Genomic DNA, 13,260 nt, shown 5'->3' with positions numbered 1-13,260 from the left:
AGTTAATTTAGTATGTCTCACGATAGTTATTATAAAAAATATAAATCACACTATGCATTAGAGTAAACTGTACAATAACCCGTTAAATGATTTTTGAGGTTATGCAATGATATGAAGCGATAAGATCTATAAAATTAATATACAGGATAGAATAGACATGAATAGAAAGATACAATATTCAATGTTCTCCATTAAACCGACTGCATTAAAACGTGGAATACATATATTCTAGGTAATAAACTTCAGCGCATTTCCCGTCAGATATAAACCGACCATTAAATAATTAATTTTAGACAACACACAAGCACCAAACACAATTTATACATCATAAAAGCGTTAAAAGTAATCTAAAAATATGTTTATTGGAATGTGACTATAACAATAGATGCCAATGTGATATTTTAAACAGGTACCTTATATAAAACTACTAATTGTTATACGATATTATATATAAAATGTAGTAAAAATTTTATTATGTATCAAAATGGATATATAAAGAGGAATATTAAGGCCAAGATCGATGTGAAATGTTTGTACGGTCATAGATGAGTAAATATGTAGTAGTTTGTAAGGTTATTTTTGTGCAAGATTAAAGGAGTTTTGAGGGGGGAGAGGGGGAAAATAGAGGGGGTATCAGAGTCCTGCTGACTAAAACCATACCGTTCCTACTCCTGCCCTTCGAGCCGGTACCCACTAGGTAATGCGCAGCTATAGCTAAGAGTGTCAAACTTACTGACTAAAAATCACCTCGTCCCTACTCCTGCCCTTCGATCCGGTACCCGCTAGGTAGTGTTCAGCTCTGGGTAAGAATAAGGGTAGAACTACGTTTCGTAAATTTTGCCACATGTAGTTACACTCCCGCTCTCTTTATCGATCTATTTACTGACGGCAAAAGGATAGAAACACAGGTAATTGCTATTGGTTGAAACCAAATGTAGTCTTAGGTACCTTTGTTGGTTCGTTTACAAACATTTCACATCAACTTTGAGCTAAGTATAAGTATGTATATTGGGTACTGGTCCCAAGAAGAAATTTAGTTAAAGAATATGAAATCTATACATTTCTATAATACATTTACGTGGGAATCAGTTCCTCAAAGGTGGTTAAAGATAAAATACTTAAATTGAGCTGTACTATTCAAAGATAAGGCTCACTTTTGTCTAACACAGTGATATATCTAAGTAATATTATGATACGCGGTTATAATACTCGTTATATTGATATGTGCTAAATATTTGGACAGACTAGTTATTGTCTGTATATATTTTAAATTATCGAAAAATTTTAAGGCCTTTTAGTAGACTTTACCATTAAAAGTGGACCTTATGTCGTTGAACATAAGGTCTATTTCGCTTCGGAAAACTTCGAATGTAGTCATGCAAATTAAAAATAAATACTCGATAAAGAACTGCTATGAAGGCCTTTATATTGCGATAATAATAGTTCTTCTAATAATCTTTCTCCAATACAAAAAGCAATTAAAACGCTAACCCTTCCACAATTCTACTAAAGTCTTCTCATTATTCTGTAAAAAAGAGACACCACTATATAAATGCATTTGCCTCTCTCTCTAACAAAATAACAAGATTTCTAGAACATTCCTAGATCCAAACCCTACTCTTACGAAGCTGCGATCACAAGGCATTTTGGCACTAACGTGTATATTCATAAAGTACATTTTTATTTACAAAAGACCCACTATATAATCCCTTTCTGACTGACACAAAATACTGTGGAATAATATTGAAGTTTGATAAAAATGCAATACTGTAAGCTAGAGTGTGGTTTTTGGGACAAATTATGCGAAAAATATACATAATTACATATTTGGCAAAGCTTGGTGTTTAGTAAGTTTTATTTAGTTATAAAAGTAGTAAGATAATACAGGTTATAGTATACTTACTCTTTTATTTCATTCTTGATTTTGACAAGGCAGTGTCGTTTAAAAACGTTAGTAGAGTAACCTCCTGTACCCTTAGTACGAGTTTGTTTTACGTTGAACGAAAACGAAATGAGAGCGCGTTCGGCGCTCTGATTGGCCGGCACGAATTAACCAACCAATCAGAGCGCCGAACGCGCTCTCGTTCGGATCTCGTTAAACGTAAAACAAACTCGTACTAAACCCTTTTGTTCACGTTCATATAAGTACCAGATAAACTTATGTGACAGATAGTTCATATAAAAATGGCGTTCTTAATTCTTTATCTGGTACATAGCATCTATCTAAAAATTGTGAAACACGCCCGAAATGTTATTGACTTCAAGTTAAAACCTAACCTGTACGTATCAAATAGACATAAATGATAATATTGCAGAAACAATGTCTTCATACATTTGATACGAAACTTACATTAAGAAGGAACATCACTTGATCAAGACACAGCGTGTTTTCCGCGCAAATCACGAGCCCGTCAATTGATTTTACACCTTATATCTATGAGCATAAAGCTTATATACGAGCTCACGATTTGATAACATTCGGTCACGCTTAATACAGGCTAATGACGTGAAGTTAGCTTTAAGTTGACTGTTCGTGTAGCTGCATTCACTGTGGTCCAATGGAGAATGTTACTGTAACGTAATTTCGGAAAGTATGCTTTGAAACATAATTAACAATGATTATTATATACAAAAATTACAATATCTAATAATTAACGTTATACTGTGACGTCACAGTACAACGTTAATTTAGCAGCAAGCCATCAAAACTTTGGACGCGTGTAATTCGATCAGTTTTGCTTGTACGATGAAACTAAGTAAACAGATCGATTCTTAACATTACGGACTTCATAGTTACCATTAACATTCTCCATTGGTTTTCTGAATGGGCACAATGGACCTATGACATAGGAAGCTCAGTGCTCCAAAGCGCGGAGCGAGAAAGCACTAGCTACCGAGGTATATACTCTAAAGGATACCAAGCTACAGTCTCTTGACGGAGCGGCAACGTGTTCAGCGGAATGACAACGCCGCCCAAAAACTGGTTCTCCTGTAGCGAGTCATAGTTCCACACTGTGGCTTGCAGGCTGCGTTGGACAACCACTTCCATCGGTAACCTGTATTCTAACATCTCCATGAACGATGGATGGGAGTTACGTTTGAGGACGCGCGTCTTTCTCTTCGTTTCTTTCGTTGGATCAGGTACGAGGTAGACCTGTAGAGAAAGAATTGTTAAAACACCAATGTAAAATAATCTCATATTGTATTGATTTGTGAAAAATTGATGGATAAGTTACTTCCAGACCAAAAAATGGGTCGGCCGAGCGCTGCCAAACAGTTATTTGGAGTTTCTGTTTTTTTTTAATTCCCTTATGACGAATTCTGAAACTGTACCTGGCAATAAGCTAGCATCTTATTACAAAAAACTTTTAACATGACTTCTAACATCCTTTACAAAAATTGCGTGGGCCTTCTAGTACGTACTCATTCTGCCTTTGGTAAATAAAAGACAAAGATAAAATAGAAATTGAACTCTATAGTCCATAAAAATAGAATCCACATTACCTTAACATACGGGTTAGGCGGCAGGCCCTGTGGAGTGAGTGCGAGCGACTGCGCGTGCAATATCAACACGGAGAGCATTCCACTCGCATACTGCACCGATAGCTTCAGTGAACCAGAGCCACTGTTCTCTGGCTCCGCTGTTTCACCTGTAAACCGTAATGTGTATGGTATAAGGTTGGTTTTACATTGTCTTTTGTCTTGGGAGACTCGAGATTGTAGTGTCAGAGACATCAAGTAAAAAGGTTATCCTTATTTAAGGAAATAATATCTACCTTTTTTATTTATTCTGCAAGGAAAATAGTTAAGTAATATTTTGATTTATTTTCTTCTCTTTGAGATAATAATAGGTTAATTGTGAGACTGTTTGTCAGAATATTTAGGTCGAAGTATTTTAGTAAAACCATGAAACAAACATCAATGACAGCCGATGAGAGTAAGCAGAAAAACCAAAAGTTAAGTATTAAAACCTTTAAAGCACTTGCAACTCCTCTGGTGTTGAATGTACGGCGGCGATTGCTGACTACCAAATAGTCATCAGAACAGTGCAAGGTTACTGACCTCTCCTCCTCTGCGGCTCCACATCCTGCTGATCTCTCAGCAGTGGATGGAAGAATGTGTACACAAGATCCGAGTGAGCGATCTCGTCCGCTAAACTGAACAATGACGTCAGGAACGCTTGCACGTCACCGAACCGACGCTCTGCCACTTGGCGGGTGTTTGAACGACCAACATACAGGCCTGACGGTAAACTGGAATTGAAGATGATAAAATTATAATTATGTACCGTAACTATATGTTTAAAAATTGTGCGTGAGCTAGACAAACATTTTAAGCTATTTGATTCATTATTGCGTTGTGTGAGTGGGGTTACCGGAGGCCCAGTTAGCCCCCATCGCAATATTTCCAAACCCCGATTCCCCAAAAACCCGGGTTTGCTCGTTTATTTGGGGTGATTACCATCAGGTGATCCGTTTACTCGTTTACCGACTTATACCATAAAAAATATATATATTAGCAATAGTATCTAATGCTTTATTGGGTCAAATGACGCAGAGTCTGAAAATAACCAGTGTATTGTATTGTGTATGAAATGTAGGTGTTTTATAATAATACGCTGTGTAAATTAGGAACAACCAAAATCCGATAGATAATATCTCGATGAGATGTCATGATTGATCTGACAAAACCTGGATACCCTGTAATCCCTATGAACATAATATTATTGTCCTTCGAAGAACAGGCTTGACGTAAAAAGATTAAATATAAAACCTTCCTTTGCAAAATTATCAAAATCTACATGTAGATAAGAGAATTTCTTTTTGTTTTGACAATGAACGCACTTGTAAAGATATAATCATGATCTAAAAACCTTATTTATGATTCGACAAGTTGATTCACAAGATATCCTCGTTTCGTCTCTAAAAGTAAGGTGTCAGAATTAAATTCTTTAAAAGATTTTTAATTATGACTTCTTGTAATTAAGTCTAAAATCGATTTTATTGTCATTGTATAAACTGAAATTGGTTAATTTTTTTGGTGTCTACGGTGCCCATAATCTGGTCTTAGTCTAGCAATATAGCTTTCATACAAATTCGCAAGATTTCCTATCCTGAAATGATAGACAGAAGTGTCTTAATAAAAAATAACACCATTATTTTTTTCTCAATTAATTTTGCACCCGAAACAGCGTCGCTGTAGTGGAATTATTATAATTATTGACTTGTATTAAACTGGCTAGTGCTGAAATCAGCGCCGTGTGTCGAGCTACGGCATTTTAGCTGAACACTGGCCTTTTTGCGCTATGTTGATTATTTATTTTTAATTATTTTTGCCTGCAATATCTAACAACGGTACTGCAATGACGAAGGCTTTGGGAGCAAATGAGGAGACGTTTTGTTCTTGTGAACTAACCTTTAATTAAGTCTCTCTTATACCACTAACTTACACTACTTAAAAGGGCGTGGTGTCACACACACTACAGTGCAAAAAAACTGTTTTTCTTTTCTTTCTATTTGCACTTATTATATAACGAGGCCTATCTTTATGCAATACACCGATAACAAGGAGTCATTACCGAGAATTTAATTTAAAATATGTCGAAAATCCATTTAATTATTTACAATCAACAATTTAGTTTCATGGAAACTTGTAACAAAATTTATCAATTATTGTTATCGTTTGTGAGCAAAAATTAATCCTTTGATAATCTTGTAATAAATAAATGTAAATTAGTCAGCTTTGATAACAAGCGTGTGACTGTATGTGTGGCGAACATGTTTTCCTTGCTAAAACGTGACTATTGTGTATCGAACTCCGAAATATACGTTTATAAACGTTCACTAATGCCACTGAGTCATCGGTAACAGGTAAACGGGTTTTCCTATACCAAAATGATAATATGACATTTGAAAATTTGCCTAATATGATAAGTATGATAACGTAACTATGCTATGTATCTGACGGACTGTACGAAGATCTTTGTGCACCCCCAAGAACTAAGCCTTTGGAACATTGGATGGAAATAACAAAAGAATGCTATATTTTTTTTAAGTTCTTTTAGCAATAGAATAAATATTTTTACACAAAGAGGATAGTTAACTGTTTCTTTTTTATTTTGTTTGAGGCAAGAACTACTGAACAGAGGGCTTAGTACGAGTTTGATTTACGTTTAACGTGATAGAAACAAGAGTGCGTTCGGCGCTCTGACTAGTTGGTTCATTCGAGCCAGCCAATCAGAGCGCCGACCGCGCTGTCGTTTCGATTACCTTAAACGTAAAGCAAACTCATACTAAGGGTACAGACTGATATTGATGAGAATTAAACCATGACCTAGCACACACAATTTTAAACTTCCTATCGATACCACAAGCGAAATGGCTACTTTCTTCAAAGCAAAAGCAATAAAGCATTTCGCGAAACTCATACCACCACCGCCACATATCCGGCCACTCGATTATACAGAATTATTTCACATTGATAAGATTACAGTCATTAGTCGAGGCTCCCACGTTATCTTATCACCAACACAGCCGTATTGATTTAAGCAGTAATGGCTGAACGAGTGTTGTCAACACTTACTCTGTTTATTTGCATTTGAATTCCTTTTTGTTATTTTTTTTTATATAATTATATGACAATTTTATAAGAGACTGCGTGAGTAAGACTTTCTTTGTAAATTTTTCCTTATTTTTCTAAGTTATAATTGTTATAAATCATTTATGGAATTGTATGGTGTATTGTGAATATTTTCTTATGCCGAAGAGTTAATTAAAATGTATAGAAGTATTGACTATATTTTTTTATACTGTTTCAGTTGACGTATCGTAAAAATGTTTGGGTTCAAAGCCTCCCTTAACTTCTACAATGGCAGTAGACGGAAGACCAAGAAAGAACGAGCCGAGCTTGGCGCTGTGCTTTCCGTCACTGGTGCCTACAGAACCAATAGAGATGACTCATTTGGTAAGTATTTTGAATCATTAACGCAAAAGTAACTAATTAATGTTTGCCTGTTACACAAACATTAGATTACACGAACCAAATGACTAACGAAACAAATGTAATACACATAGGTTGGAAGTGTTAACAAAACCATATCAAAGTGACATACTGAACATATGCAAAACCTTTTCCAGGCTACAACTACCCAGACACACGGAAATCAACACCAGCACTGAACAACAACCAACCAATGCCCGCCGCGGCCCCACCTCCCGTCCGACCAATAAGACAAGCGAAAAGCACCAGCGACCTTATTCTAGACAAAAACCTTCCACCGAACCTAAGACCAGAGAACCCAGGAGTATCCAAAGACCCACGAGGAGCCGAACAAGACCCTCGCAACAACAGAATACCTGACAAAAGCAAGGAGAGAAAACTAGACGCACAAATACGAGTGGACAAACAGAGGCTTGAAGAACAAAAGAAGTTGGAGAAACAGCGGATAGAAGAACAGAAGAAATTGGAGAAACAGAGGATAGCGGAGCAGAAGAAAAGAGACAAGTTGTTGTTGAAAGAGCAAGCGAGAAAGGAGAAGTTGAGGAGAGAGATGGAGAAACAGAGTAAAAAGAGTAAGGCGCCACCGCCGCCAATGGCGAATGGGGCGAATAAAGCGAATCCTGTTGCGCAAGTACGACAGCCTCAACCGCAGACGTTACCTCCGGGGGCGAACCCTGTAGCGCAACTACGGCAACAACCGCAACCGAGCACATCGAACGCACAACCAACACAGATGACAAACTCAACAAATACTCTAGAAAGTTCTATCAGCAAGAGTAGTGGGCCTCCGCCGTACTCTGCTGCAAAACCAGAAGGAGAAAAAGATGCGACCGGCAACGTCACTTATGCGAAACCAGAGGAAGAAGACAGTTGGGACTTGATATCTAAACACAGAGAGAACATGAACAGGGCTGCAGCCGCCGCAGCAGCTACAGCAGCCTCAAAATCTGCAGCCAAGCAAACAGTAATGGACTTAAACTACAAAATCGGTGAGGAAAGTAAAGACAATAGTGAAGCCTGATATGTATACGAGTGAGTTTTTGTTTAATTTTTTGTATATTATAGTTACTAAGCGTTTAAATGTTCGTTATGTGTTTTCTATTTAAGAAATAAATTTATATTTTCATAGTAAATTAGTTTGTTGTCTGAACTATCTCTTGTTTTGAACTGGATAAGGTTCAATGTTAATTTTATTATATTCTCTATATCACGTGTTAAAAAACAGGAAAACCCAATGATAATCTGCCCTTCCATTTATTATATCAAACCTACGACCCAATGAACGTGAATACTTTAAATAACACTAAATACCCATAAAGATTACATACAAAATTTGCCTAATCTACACCTGATAGTATGATTCAAGTATAAAAATAAATTCCAAAAGGATCTAGCTATGTAGGTACTATACAATCGACACATTCGATTTATGACCCACTACAAACTTACAACAGACATTTAAATACCGTAGGATTCACATATGCGGATTTATTATCATGGAAATGTGTGTATGTTTTAGTAACTTTACCCCACGCTTTGATTTTCTTTTGTGTCGTGGGTACAAACATACAAGTTCACACATGACACTCAAACCGGGAACAACAATTTGTAGATCACACAGAGTTACTCCGTGCAGGAATTCACGTTGCACGGCACCGCACCGACCGTGCGGTCATATTGTTATTTGACAATTTCAAACGATTTATAGTTAAAGTGGGTAATGATTCAAATACATCGATTGTACTTTAAAATAATGATATCATACAACAAATTATTTTATACAAGCCAAGCCATTTTAAACTTTGTTTTGAATGTATATCGAGGATTTTACTGATAATTTATTGTTTAATCTAATCTTTAATGATTTATGTAACACGAATTCTTAGGGACAGCAATTAGGTAATGCGATGCGCTTGTTAACATGTCCGAAGGTAAAGTATGAAGGTAAATTGATATAGATAAAAGTGAAGTATTAGTTTAAACTGTTGATATTTTAACTGCGTGAAGGATTGCTTGGTTAAATAAGTGCGATTATTACGTAGATCTCCTTGAGTCAATGCTGTTGATAACACCAAGAATAAATTCAGACTCATAGTCCTATAACCCAATTTTTTTTAATAGTCTTTCTGATATTGGCAGTGTCACCAGTTTAAAACACAAAAGTCAACCAAGTGCGACTCCGACGCACGCTCATAGGTTCAAATATGTAATGTCGTGTGAGTTTGAAAGACTCCTTCCTTATATTTTAAATAATATATGTATTACGAATTATCAAATATACATATCGTAGCAATTGGCGTTCCGTTGTCTCTGCCGCATGGGTGACAGGCGTGAGGTTATGTATGTATGTATGTTGTTTTAATCTGCCCGCCGTTTCTGTGAGATTGTCGAAGACTTTATATCTAACGCATTTATCATTCCTCTAGTGTTTGCAAGTGATAAAGTGACCAATCGGCGCATTTACACAATAAGAAAAAACTCAACCATTAAAAAAAATACAAAAAGTATCTTACCTGTGTACTTTAGCCAGAGGGAAGTGTAGACAAATCTTCTGGTATAGCTCGGTGAAATGTTTGTAGGACCTGTACAGTACGAACGGCGTCGTCTGTCCCTGTCTGAAGATACGCAGTGCGTACACATAGTGCTTTTCCGGGTCGTACCGCTTCTCATAGCCGAGACACTCCACGCTTATTAACCGACCTTCCTGTGCCATGCTGTGTAGGAAAACATGTCAAAGTCAATAAGCATTTATTTCAATTAATCCTAAATTAGGCACTTTTGAATTGTTCGTCAGTCTGTCTGTCAGTGATTCGAATGGAGAAGAACAAGCAAAATTACCTATTTCATGGAGTTCCTACTCCATAAAATAGGTAATTTTTGAATGTAAAAATGCGAGCGTCCTTTTGAATTTCATTCTCTCGCCTGTGATACAGGAGATTGTTCTTAGTACAGGCGTTCTAAGGTTACGAAATCTATGATTTTCATTAAGATGATTAAGTGCACTTTGTCAATTTTACTACAATGAAGAAATATTTAAAGATAAAGAATTTTAGGCAAAGAAAATGTGGTCAACATGCATCGATTCATAATGAACACATCAAATAACCATACACTGTGTCAATTATTAATAGAATCTCAGCTTTATAATTGCGTAAATAAAGTCGAAAATAGGTCAATACATAGTTACGGTTTACTTACGTGTACGTGCGTGGCATGAACGATAGCAGTTCGCTAGTGTTGTTGCTTTGGTCGCCACTCGCGCGCAGCTGCGCCAAGTTGTGGAGGAAGAAGTTGATTGGGGTGAATCTGTTGTAGAGAATACATGTAATTAACATCTTATCGTTCAGTAGCAAATATCTTATTCATTTATAAAATTTATTTAAATGTTTTAAGTTTTATGTAGACTTTTATTACGATCTCTTTCTAATACAAATATGAAAACTATGAGAAGTGGTTTAAGTAATTATGTTGATTTCGGGAATAAGTGAGAGCTATGGAAGTTCGCTCTTTGACTGGATCATTACGGGGTCCATCCTTCTCTTAGACAATAATCGAAAATTTTGACAAAAACAATTCCCCATGTTTTTCACGACGCAACGTAAACATAAAGATTGTTATTGTTGAAGTGTGTAAGAATCTTGCAACAATTTTCAGAAATAAAAATTAAAACAATTAGAATTAGTAGTTGTTAGAGTGTGAGGATAACGTACTTGCTCTTAAGCGAGGAGTGTATGAGCCTGGCGAAGGCGGCGGCTGCCTCCGCGTTGGTGGCGTCCGGCAGCAGCGCCGCGCGGACGTAGCCCACCGCCGCACTCGTCACGCCTGACACGCCCGACATCGCCATCTGGGGGACAGGATTACAATAAAATTAGGATATTTGTTTTAAATATGGGTCAGTACAAACATATTTTGTGGTGTTAAGTTACATTTTAAGTTCAACAATATACCCTTTGCTACCTCATTAAGATGACAAGTAAGATCCACGCCTTTCTAACCCCGAAGGCAGAGGTGTACCCTGCACATTGCGGGCCTTAATACCTCAGTATAATGTATACCCACTTTTACTATTTGTGTTATAAGTTCCATGTCCAATCCATAAGGATTCTTGGACATAGTAGCGATATCGTAAAAAAATGTTGTATTAACCTTGTCCGAATCACTCTAAAAGAAATTTTCAAACTTATTGTAGACTAGACAGGATCTAAAGCTATATCAGAACCATCATCGTAAAAACTAAAATCTGTACAGAGCACAACTAAGAAATCATTATCTGGTCTAGATCTTTAAACGTGTAATAAACGCGTGGTTTTAACGTGTAAACGTGCTCTTTTGTAGCCTATTTGCAAAATGAAAAAAACAACGTAAGAGAGGTAGATCTTATGTGACAACAACGCCATCTACCAATCGCAAAAACATCCTTAGAAACATAAAGACAAAAAGCCATGAATAAATGCTTTTTCTTTCCTATGTATAAGCTATACATACCAGTGCGAACAGATCGAGTATATGATCATGGTGCGCCCGTACGACGTTGAAGGCCATACAGCAGAGCTCCACGAAGTGCTGGAACCGTTGCGTCGGACGGTCGCCGCCGTTTATCACGTACACCATGTCGTGGGTTAGCACGAACGGGGCACGGTCCCTGGTTACATAATTATAAAACTTGTTAATTTAATTACACATGCTTATTAAATGTATTCTTGCGAAATGTAAGGTAATTCCTACCGATATAATTATTGACATATATAAATATAATATAAAAATAAGTCGGGTTTTCCTTCCTGACGCAAGAACGCAGTAACCGATTTGCTCGGTTTTGCATTCGTTGGAAAGGTCTCGGGCTCCGTGATGTTTGAGGTAGAAGAAAATTCAGAAAAAAATGAAGAGAAAAGCAGGAAAACAGAGAAAATCATTGGTGGCGAAACGGAATTCGCCGAGTTTGCTAGTTACTTTATAAATTATTCGTAATCCTGCTTTCAGTAATCTTTCATTTCTTGCTCCTCCCTAGTAGCAGCGCGACAATCGCCGCGTCGTGTGTCGCGGAATACTGCTCATGAATATGAGCCTCTAGCATGGCTTGAAACTAGTCGAGTTCCTCGTCAAAACAGTAAGTGAGTAAGCCGATAACATAATAATTAATTTAGTATGTCTCACGAAAGTTACAATAAAATAATCTATCTTAGCATTGTATTCTCCATTTTTGTCCTAACACCATATAAATAGGTATACTTTTTTATATATCCTTTATCTTTGCTTTAATACATGTGTGTTTAAATTTACATACCTCTTAAAGTTACCAAACATCTGTGCGTCGCCGAGGAACTTGCCGAAGTCTATGTGGAAGAGATGTCCCGATGTCTTCAACATGATGTTGTCGTTGTGTCGGTCACAGATACCCAGTAGATACGTCGCTACACTGTACCCGGCGCATGATGCTGAAAGGAGTTTATAGTTTTATAATTATGAATTTTATTACATCTTTAAATCCTAACGAATCTATAATCAATACTAATTTTATAAAGCTGGAGCCTTTTTGTTTTATTGAACACATCTCTCTTAATCTCAGGAACTAGAGGTTCAAATTGAAATATATTTTTGTTTTGAATTGTCCATTTCACAAGATTGTAAACCAACAATCATCACGCTACCAATACGAACCGAGCAACGGGTAAAACCGCGTGACAGTAGCTAGTAAATAAAGGCCTTCTTATCTGTCTGCTCTCGATCAACTCAAAAACTATCGAACGGGTTTTTATATGTACTAATTCAGAAATTACAATAACAAAAAATCTATTTACCTGTAAAATTATCCCTTGCCCGTTGATATTCCAATTCTGAGGGATTGTGTTTCGCCAACCATTCTGCTATGGGTTTGTCCTTGAATGATCCTGTCAATCCCCACTCTGTCTGAATAGCGCGAAGAGTTTCCGCTTCGGAGACAATTTCAATCATTCCTAAAATAGAGAAAATAAAATATAGATAAATTACTGAGCGATGGTAGAAATTTTCACTAAATTACTAACAGATATTACTTTAAGTCAATATAAATATATAAATAGTAAATGATAAATGATATTTATTTTTGCAAGTTGGTTATAATGATAACACTTTTACACGTTAATCTTTAAAATAACTAGATAAGGCAGAGTTGTCGGAGACTACTCTAAAAGAATTTCCGAAACAAACTCAGAGGTCGGAGTTTCTTTTAAAGTCCAGACAATAAAATAAACGACAATGTAAGAGATCAAGGTTTTGTTTTTT

General features: G+C 36.6%; 3 protein-coding genes across 6 annotated transcripts in view; 2 read left to right on the top strand and 1 right to left on the bottom strand.

Annotated features, from left to right (window-relative positions):
- Positions 1-13,260, top strand: part of LOC118263336 (TBC domain-containing protein kinase-like protein) — a 235,710-nt gene that overhangs the window by 201,264 nt on the left and 21,186 nt on the right. The gene's annotated exons all lie outside the window — the stretch shown is intronic.
- Positions 152-13,260, bottom strand: part of LOC118263246 (phosphatidylinositol 4-phosphate 3-kinase C2 domain-containing subunit alpha) — a 36,985-nt gene continuing 23,876 nt past the window's right edge. For all 4 annotated transcript variants that reach the window (XM_035575081.2, XM_035575082.2, XM_035575083.2 and 1 more), the window contains exons 25-33: positions 12,798-12,953; positions 12,284-12,434; positions 11,485-11,641; positions 10,710-10,843; positions 10,198-10,305; positions 9,513-9,713; positions 4,063-4,253; positions 3,505-3,650; positions 152-3,154 (exon numbers count right to left, since the gene is read on the bottom strand). In XM_035575081.2, coding sequence (XP_035430974.2) covers positions 2,891-3,154; positions 3,505-3,650; positions 4,063-4,253; positions 9,513-9,713; positions 10,198-10,305; positions 10,710-10,843; positions 11,485-11,641; positions 12,284-12,434; positions 12,798-12,953 — 1,508 coding nt within the window. In that variant the 3' untranslated portion in view covers positions 152-2,890. The remainder of the gene's footprint in view (positions 3,155-3,504; positions 3,651-4,062; positions 4,254-9,512; positions 9,714-10,197; positions 10,306-10,709; positions 10,844-11,484; positions 11,642-12,283; positions 12,435-12,797; positions 12,954-13,260) is intronic.
- Positions 6,494-8,132, top strand: LOC118263248 (myosin-M heavy chain-like). The gene is made up of 3 exons (XM_035575089.2): positions 6,494-6,657; positions 6,818-6,963; positions 7,137-8,132. The coding sequence occupies exons 2-3, from the start codon at positions 6,834-6,836 to the stop codon at positions 8,018-8,020; spliced, it is 1,014 nt and encodes a 337-aa protein (XP_035430982.2). The 5' UTR covers positions 6,494-6,657; positions 6,818-6,833; the 3' UTR covers positions 8,021-8,132.

The sequence above is a fragment of the Spodoptera frugiperda genome, chromosome 27, assembly GCF_023101765.2.
Source record: "Spodoptera frugiperda isolate SF20-4 chromosome 27, AGI-APGP_CSIRO_Sfru_2.0, whole genome shotgun sequence".
In the NCBI taxonomy this organism is placed as follows: domain Eukaryota; kingdom Metazoa; phylum Arthropoda; class Insecta; order Lepidoptera; family Noctuidae; genus Spodoptera; species Spodoptera frugiperda.
This window is presented reverse-complemented; position numbering and strand designations above follow the sequence as displayed.

What these genes read in the sequence shown, in the direction of transcription:
- LOC118263248 (XM_035575089.2), top strand. Translation starts at nt 6,834, where the DNA reads ATGTTTGGGTTCAAAGCCTCCCTTAACTTCTACAATGGCAGTAGACGG. An exon ending in CAATAGAGATGACTCATTTG is followed by an intron (nt 6,964 to 7,136) that starts GTAAGTATTTTG and finishes AACCTTTTCCAG; the next exon opens with GCTACAACTACCCAGACACA.